Source organism: Apodemus sylvaticus, chromosome 21 (assembly GCF_947179515.1).
Source record: "Apodemus sylvaticus chromosome 21, mApoSyl1.1, whole genome shotgun sequence".
Lineage (NCBI taxonomy): Eukaryota > Metazoa > Chordata > Mammalia > Rodentia > Muridae > Apodemus > Apodemus sylvaticus.
Window position 1 is genome coordinate 60,315,953 of NC_067492.1, and position 9,422 is coordinate 60,325,374.

Genomic DNA, 9,422 nt, shown 5'->3' on the forward strand with positions numbered 1-9,422 from the left:
GCCAAGGCCACACTTCTCAGCATGGGGCAGTACAGGATTCCGGTCCTCTCACGATACGGGCCCCCATAGGGGCGTGAATCCTAGGGAGATTTCTCCCCTACAGGTCTGACAGATAGATGTCACCCACCTGCCCTCATTTGAGAGACTCCAATATGTTCATGTGTCTATAGACACATGTTCTGACATTCTCCATGCCACACCTCTGAGAAAAAACCTCCCAAGTCATCCAACATTGCCTCGAGGCATAGAGCGCCTGGGGGAAACCTAAATGTTTGAAAACTGATAATAGACCTGCTTACACCTCTCAAAAATTTAAACAATTCCGCTTACAAATACAGGTTATCTATATCACAGATCTGCCTTATAACCCTCAGGGACAGGACATCATTGAACGAGCCCATCACACGCTCAAATCATACTTGGTAAAACAAAAAGAGAGAATAGTGGAGGACTTACCCCCTATACCAAGGGTTGCTATAGCTGTAGCACTCTTCACTATGAATTTTTTGAATTTTGACGACCACGGTCAGACTGCTACTGACCGACACTGTCGAGAACCACAAAGACCTAAAAGAACTAGTAAAGTGGAAAGATGTGCTAACCAATGAATAGAAAGGCCCAGATCCTATTCTAATAAGATCCAGGGGAGCTGTTTGTGTTTTTCCACAGAATGAAGAGAATCCTTTTTGGGTCCCCGAAAGGCTTACTCGAATCATATTAGACCAAGGAAAAAATACAACCCGGCCAGTCGATAAAGATGAACAAGCCCCTTCTGCTGATGATCCTGATGATCGGAGTCGGGTTTACTCAAGGAGAACCTTGCTGGGGGTTCATGTCAACCTTTCCCCTACCTATGCTGAATTAGACCTCCAAGTTCGAGCAGACACTTCGCGAGCTTCGAATTACAGTACTCCAGATTAACTCCACATGACTTGATCTATTCTTCACCAGAGAATTGTCCTCCTGGGTCTCATAGGCTGTTTCCTACTTCCAGGAATGGATGGGGGTGGGAATGTTTGGCATGGCTGTCTGCTGCGGGCTGGTGTTACTGTTATAGTTGGTCTGTAGGCTCAGAACCCAAAGTAAACGAGACAAAGTGATCATTGGGCAGGCACTTGCGGCTCTGGAGAATAGAACCTCCACAGAAGTATGGCTGTCAGTCCTGAGGCAATAAAAGGCCGGCCCAAAGAGCTCTTACACGCCTAGAGTTAAGCTCATTGCACATGACAGAGTGTTAGACTGGCGCCTAGAGAAGGTTGTTGAACAAGGTATCACATAGAGGCTAAATCACCTCCAGGAGGCATATTGCCCAACATGGGGGTTACCTGCCCAAGTCTCCTCTCTCCCAAAAAACGACAGAGGACAGGTCGAGAATACCCCGGACGTAGCAAGGAGTCTAGGGGATATCCCCGTACATGGTCTGATTTCCCACAGGGAGGGACGATCTCTGTCTCCACCGTTATCTGTTGGCCCTCATAGTAAATCAAAAAGGGTGGGATGTCGGGAGCCGCCCGAACGCTCCTATGACCTCCATTACAAGATGGCACCTACATCCTGTTCTTGCTGAGCCATAAACAGGCCGAGTGCGCATGCCCAAGCGGAATTTCCCGCCACTGAGTCTCTGCCTACCTCGTGGCGTCATGTGGGGTGATGAGCCGCAGCCAACCAGGGTACGCCACGTCCAAGGCGGGAGGACTTGCCTATATGAGACTTGGGTTCATGCTCCCTCGAGGTCTCCACCCTGTAAGCTTATGCTCTCCCTCTCAAGATACATTAAAGCTTTCTACAGAAGGATCCTAAGTGTGCCGCGTCGTTCTTGCTGGCGAGACGGAAGCGCGGGACAAGACAGGAATCACACTTTAACATAAGGAGGGCTTGACTCATTGGCCAATCAAGGCCTCCAGACAGACCTGCCAGTCAGGCAAATAGGCGGGCTCTTCCAGGTGCCTTTCTGTGTGTTCACTGTGGCTGTGAAAGCTTGAATGTTTCTCTGAGTCCTGCTCTGAGCTCTGCTGATGAGTGCTGTGAGGGGACATCAGGGAAGCTCTTAAATCAAGACATGGTGAGCACAGGATATCTGCCCACAATGGGGAGGAACATGCAGATGAGCAGTGGGTGCTGGGGTGGTGGGTCCACTATGGGGTTGGATCAGATGCATCAGTCAGATGTGACTTCCTGTGAGCTTTCTAATGGTGCTTCTTACTTGCAAGTTCAGGCCATGACCTCTCAAAAACTTCAGTATCATGGCTGATTGTAATTTTGTCCAAAACATCTGGAACAGTTGCTTTCTTGTAGAAGCATAAGTGGTTTCTGTGACTATGCAGCACCCGTGTCCAAACTATTTTTTCCTTTTATAATATATATTAAGAAGGCAGGGTCAAGCCTAGAGAGGTGGCTCAGAGGTTAAGAGCTCTGGTTATTTTTACACAGGCCATGAGTTCAATTCGTAGGAACTACATGGTGACTCATAATTATATGGAATGGGAACTACTGTCCTCTTCTGGCCTGCAGGAAAAATGCAAGGAGAACATTGTATTAGTTATGAATAAATTCCATAAAAAATAGAAGACAGATATGAATCTAAGAATTCTGATTTCATGTATTACTCATTCTTTTGTTTCCTTTGTTATTGTTTTTCTGCTGTAGTTTTGTTTTTACAATTTTTAATATGTTTAGTGTTTTGATTATTATGTGGCAAAGTGGCTTTTCCCCAATATTTGTTTTTTGATGCTTTTTGTACATTAACAGGCACCTTTTTTGGTTTAGGGAAATTTTTCATTTATGTTTTCACTTGAATTATTTTCTAGACCTTTATGTTTAATGATCTTTTTCCTCCTCCTCTTCCTCCTCCTCCTCCTCCTCCTCCTCCTCCTCCTCCTCCTAATATATTCTGAGAATCTAAACTATACTGAAACATGTAAGAGTCTGATGCAAAAGAGGTTATTTTTGGGAAAGGAGAGGAGTGAGAACCTGAGGATTGTGACTTATTTTCCTGGCTGGTATTCATTGTATTCCTATGCTGGTGTCTGGGCAACTGCATTTGTGGTGATTATTGGTCTAGGTAATGTTTCTCAGTTTGTCTTGTTTGTGAGTGTGTTTTTATTCCTGTGTTACAGTTTTCTGTCTAGATTTTCATAGTGTTGACTGAGTGTGGCCTCTTTTACTGACCTTTTCTGTTATGTTCAAGAGAGATTGCTAGTTAATGTTAAAATCTAGGATAGGAGGTGGGCAGGATCTTCTCAATCCACAAGGAGACATAGAATACATAGTCAGGAAAGAGGTGAAGTTGACAACATTTCAATATTTCAGAGCTACAGTCATCTGAAGGAGACTCAATTGAGGGTGTGTCATCATTAGAATGACTAGTTGCTATGTCTGTGTGAGATAGTGTGGATGATTGATATGGGAAGCTCTTCCACTGAGGGTGACAATATTCATAAGCAAGTGGGCCTGGTCTGGATGAGAGAGCTCAGGCATGGGACACTGACCAAGCAGGAGAGCAAGCCAGGAGACAATGTTTCCCATATTTTAACCTTCGGTTTGTAGCTTCAGTTTCTATTCTAATCTCCAAAGTGATGGAATGTGATCTCACAGAACCATTCACAACAACCATTTATTGCCTGAGATGATTTTGCTCAGAGGATTCCTTCACAGAAGTAGAATAGCAAGTTAGAAACAACAACAGCAACAATAACAACAAATGTGGTATGAACAAGTGATTTTGCTGAACAGAACCTAAGTTCTCATTTGAAGGAATATGGAAAGTATCAGAATTTTACATGACAAAAGTCATAGAAAGGTCTTCATGGAGCCCAATAATAGGTCTTGGAAGACTGGAGTGTTGACAGTATACAGTCAGAGGAAACTGAGTTAGCATTTGAGTGGAAAATAGACTCTGCAAGTTTTGTCGAGAGGTCATTTGTGTGATATTATGGCCCAAGTTCCTTTCTCCTTGGCTTACACCCTGAAATATTATGTGGTGGTAAAATTTAAAAATAATGTGTGGATTTCTTTATTTTCATTCTATCTATATGTATTTGTTCATTTTCCACACTCATTTATCATTTATTTAATTTAAATTCCAGTCATTACCATCTGTCCATTCCACCTTACACAATCCTTTATCCTTAATTACTTTTATCTCTCCAAGAAGCGCGGGGACCACTAGAGTACCCACAATCCATGGCATTTCATCTCTCTGCCTGGTTAGGCATATCTCTCTTACTGAGGTCAGACAAAGCTTCCAAGTTAGTGGAACAGTTTGGACAGACAGTCATTAGCATAAGGGACATCTCCTGCTCATTTGTTGGGGGAACCACATGAAAACTGAGTAGCCTCTCTACTCAGTCCATACTGTGCATGTTCTTTAGTTGGTGACTCAGTCTCTGAAAGTTTCCTAGGGTCCAGTTTAGTTGACACTGAGGGTCTTCTTATGGACTTCCTGTTCTTTCTGAGTCCCTCAATCTTTTCCCTAACTCTTCCAAAAAAAAAAGTTTGTACAGTTCTGTCCAAAGTTAGGCTGTAGGTCTCTACATCTGCTTCAGACATGTGCTGGGTGGAGACTCTCAGAGGACAATTATGCTAAGCTACTCTCTAGAAGTATAACAAAGTATATGCGCAGTAATGTCAGGGATTGGCGCTTGCCCGTGGGATGGGTCTCAAGTTGGGCAGGGTATAGTTTGGCCATTCGCTCATTCTATGCTCCATCTTTTTGCCTCAATTCCTTGTAGACAGGAAAAATCTTGAGTGGAAAGGTTTTTCGTTTGTTTGGTATAATTAACTCTCCACTGCGGGTCCTGGGTGACTTTAGGTTGTGGCCTCATCAGTGTCCAATTCTCACTGCTATGAATCTCAGCTATGATCACTCCCATAGACTCCCTGTTGCCCTCCCTTTCATCATCTGTGGCACAGACCAAAGATGCCTGCACCCTTGCACCCCTGACAGCTGCAGATTTCAATTCATTTTCCTGACCTTACGGTCCTTTCTTTTCTCTCACCACACCTGTTCCTTTCCTCCCCTTCCCCTTTCTTAACTACTGGACCTTCCAGTTCTCTCTCTCGTTCATCTGCCCCCTTTGACTGTTTTATTTCCCCTTCAGAGTGTGATTCAACCATGCTCATTTTAGCCTTCTTTGTTTTTAAAAAATATATTTATTTTTTATATATAAGAACCCTGTATCTGCTTTCAGACACACCAGAGGAGGGCATTAGATCTCATTACTGGTGGTTGTGAGCCACCATTTCGGTGCTGGGATATGAACTCAGGACCTTCACAAGAGCAATCAGTGCTTTTGCCAACTGAGCCATCAATCTAGCACCTTAGCATTCCTTCTTGTTTAGCTTCTTCAGGACCAAGAAATGTCATGCAGATATCCTGTACTTTATGTTTATTATACATTTGTAAGTGAGTACAAACATACATGACCTTTTGGGTCTGGGATAATTCACTTAGGTTGATAGTATCTGGATGCACATCTACTATATATGTGCCAGGGGACTTAGTCCATCCTGTGTATGCTATTTGGTTTGTGGCTTAGTCTCTGAGTGTCCCCAAGGGTGCTTGTTACTTGAGTCTCTTGGTATTCCTGTGGAGTTCCTATTCTCCTCAGGGGTTTCAGTCTTCCTGCCAACTCTTCCATAAGATTTCCCAAGGTCCATGCAAGATCCAAAGCTGGATCTGTGCAGCTTTTTCAGTCAGCTGGTGGGTGGATCCTCTCAATAGACAATTAATCAAGGCTGCAGTATGGGAGCATAACAGAGTGTCATTAATAATGTCATGGATTGGTGTTTGTCCATAGAATGGCACTCTCAAGTGGGGCAAATTTTCATTGGTCATGCCCTTAGTCTCTGCTCCAGATTTTACCCCACATTTCTTTTAGAGGGGAAACATTGTGTCCTTGGTGTGTTCTGCGTTGTGGTTGAAACTGACCCTTCAACTTTCTTCACATGCTCCCATATATTCACTATAATCTCTTTCCTTAAATCATATAAAATACAATATATACATTTGCTATTCATTAATAATCTATTTTACAAGTCTAGTTGTTTTATATTTTTATATTTATTTTATTTTTTGCTTTTCTTTTCCAAACCAAATTTTGCTGTGTAGCTTTGTCTGTCCTTAAAGTAGTAGAGAAACCACAAAAAACACAAGTCTTATATTTGTAATATAAGCATATTTTTGTGTGGTTTTTCATCCATATCTGTAGTATTGAAATTTGACCAAATGTTATAGATTAAATTTCATATTTCTGCCAGGTGAATACAGATGTTCTGTGAATTTATAATTCTTTGTAGGAACTTTCATAAAGAACTTTGAGTTCAGTATTATTTTTCCCCATGGTTGTTTTTTGTAGAGATTGAGGGTCTTAAAATATACATTTTAGTCTCCTAGAACACATTACAAAGGCCATGCCAGTGTCTAGCTGAATGGCATACACCTGCCTGTGCCTCTGTGATTAAAGACATGAGAAAGTACACCCAGCTTGCCCATCATGTTTGTAGTTAGTAATTGTTCATACAGTTTTTCAGTGTGTGCTCGGTATTGAGGATCTGTTTCCTCTGCATCTCCCTCTCAATTCGCATTTCTCTGGCAAAGCTGTATCCTATTAAAAGTGCTCAAAAGTGACAGAGGTGTATCTTATAATTAAAGGTCCTTCTAAAATGATCCAGTCATCTCCAAAGACATAAAATGACACATACAGGAGAGAAACCTTATGAATGCGATCAATGTGGTAAAGCCTTTGCACAGCGCAGTAATTTTAAATATCATAAAAGAACACATACTGGAGAGAAACCTTATGTATGCAATCAATGTGGGAAAGCCTTTGCATGTCACAGTACTTTCCAATATCATAAAGTAACACATACTGGAGAGAAACCTTATGAATGTAATCAATGTGGTAAAGCCTTTGCAACACCCATTTATCTCCAAAGACATAAAATGACACATACTGGAGAGAAACGTTATGAGTGTAATCAATGTGCTAAAACCTTTTCATGTCACAGTAGTCTCCGAAGACCTAAAATAACTCATACTGGAGAAAAACCTTATGAATGTAATCATTGTGGTAAAGCCTTTGCAAGATCCAGTTATCTCCAGGATCATAAAAGAACACATACTGGTGAGAAGCCTTATGAACGTAATCTATGTGGTAAAGCTTTTACAGTAGCCAGCAATCTTCAATATCATAAAAGAACACATACTGGAGAGAAACCTTATGAATGTAATCAATGTGGTAAAGCCTTTACAAGACCCAGTCATCTCCAGTATCATAAAAGAACACACACCGGACAGAAAACTTATTAATGTAATCAATGTGGTAAAATATTTTCACTAGGGATAAGTCTCCAAATTCTGTGTGCTGGAGAGAAACATAATGAATATGATCATTAATTAAGTGGCAGTTAGGAAGGTATCATAGTAGGATATGGTAGACATGGGTGCTTGGGATTATTTCCATTCTGGAGTTTTTTTTTTTTTTTATGCTTTTGCAAAGAAGTTTGCTGCCCTCGTCTGAAGAGTTTCCTTGAGGTTAAGGTAAAGATGTTTACATTAATTGTATTGACAAAATAGGTCACGGAAATCACTGCATAGAATTTGGCATGAAAATTATTAACAAACATAGAAACTAAGAAAGGAAAAATAAAAAAAAGGAAGGTTCAAAATACAGGGCATCATCAGGAAGTTGAATGAAGTTTAATCTTGTGATCAAGGATATTCAATGGCATTAAAGGAATTGTTACATTAGGAAAAGATTGCATTCAGCTAAACATATGGATTTGCAGTTGTATGAAAGAGAACTGTATCATGTTAGGAATTATTATTACCTGGATACTGTTTTGATGTAGACACATGAAGATACAATTATGTGTCAAATTGCCAAGAGATAGATTTGGATTCTGGGTTCTGAGTTTAAAATATGAACAGAAAGGCTTAGTTCCAGGCATGGTGTTACATGCTTTTTAACCCACCATTCACGAGACAGAGTCATGCAGATCTTTGAGATCAAGGTAGATCTCTAAGCAAGTTCCAGGAAAGCCAAGATTAGGCAGTGATATATTTGAAATATTGAAAGCTGCTGATAATGGAATAGAAGGAGCCATGTCCCAGCCCCAGTAAGCACCAGAACTCCGAGAATTTTATCATGAAGTGGTGTTGAATATTGTCAGAGAATTTTACATTACCTCATGAGATGATCAATTCTTGGTTTTTCTTACACTTTAATCCCATTTTGTTGAACCATCAGTGTTTCTAGAATGTAGCCTTCCTCACTGTTAATGGTGGACGATCTTTTAATGTATTTCATATTTTATTTTATTTGTTTTATTTTTTAAGTATTTTTGAATCTGTGATTTTAGGGATAATTTGTCTATAATTTTCTTTAATTGCTCAGTCTTTCCTGACAGGATATATGAGTAATCAGGGGTTCATAAAATTAATTGACTAATATTTATTTTGTTTCTATATTGTTGAATACACTGAATTCTTGTTAAATCCTCTTTGAAAGTCTGGTAAGACTCTACCCTTAAACTCATAGACGTAGGCTCATATTGGGTACATATTTTTAATCAATTCTGTTTTCCTTCATGTTTATGTCAGTTTAAGTTGTTTTTCTCTAGTTTAATTTTGGGATGTGGAATCTATTGAGGAAGTTAGCTATTTCTTTTAGAATTTCCAAGTTGGTGGAATGCACCCTTTTTAAACTATGTCTTAGCCACTCTCTGGATTTCTTTATTACCTGTTATTTAATTCCCCATTTCATTTTAGATTTCATTAATTTGTATATTCTTTATCTTTTAATAGGGGTTTGTTTATCTTGTCTAATAAAAGGATCAAATGGCCAACTCCATGTTTCATTAATTCTTTGAATTGTTCCCTTTCTATTTTATCAATTTCATCCCCCAACTTGAAAATTTCTCGATGTCTCCTCCTTGTTTTCTTTAGTCCCTCACTTCTTTTTGTTGTATCCTTTAAAACATGCTGTTAAATTGCCAGCATGGGAGTTCTCCAATTTTTTCATGTAGGCATTTTGTGCTGTGAACTTTCTTCTTAGCTCCACTTTCCTTTTCTTTGTGTTCCATGAGATTGTGTATGTTGCATATTCATTTGCATTGAACTCTAGAAAGTCTCTGATTTCTTCCTTTATTTCTGTGTAGACCCATTTTCTCTCAAACATTAGTTTGTAGTCAGTTAGCTGTCCTCCTTCATCTCTTACAACACTGAGACATCAACAGGTTTTTGGCCCAGATCATATATTTTTTCTCATCAGAGAGTGTGGCTTCTCCTGGGTCTGATGCAATCAAGAACATGAGGAGCCCAATTCCTAGGGGCCACCCACTGGGCTTTCTTGTTGCTCTCTGGGATGGAGTTTAGTCCTTGCTCATCAGAAGGGTCCTGTCCTTATAAATGGTCCCATGGA

The 9,422-nt window shown here is 40.2% G+C and overlaps 1 protein-coding gene across 1 annotated transcript in view; it reads left to right on the forward strand.

Moving 5' to 3' along the window:
- The window catches only part of LOC127671957 (zinc finger protein 431-like), a gene marked incomplete at its 3' end in the record, with an annotated part of 189,829 nt that extends 182,604 nt beyond the window's left edge, over positions 1-7,225 (forward strand). The window contains exon 5 of the mRNA XM_052167096.1: positions 6,699-7,225. Coding sequence (XP_052023056.1) covers positions 6,699-7,225 — 527 coding nt within the window. The remainder of the gene's footprint in view (positions 1-6,698) is intronic.
- Between the last annotated feature and the right edge of the window lie 2,197 nt (positions 7,226-9,422).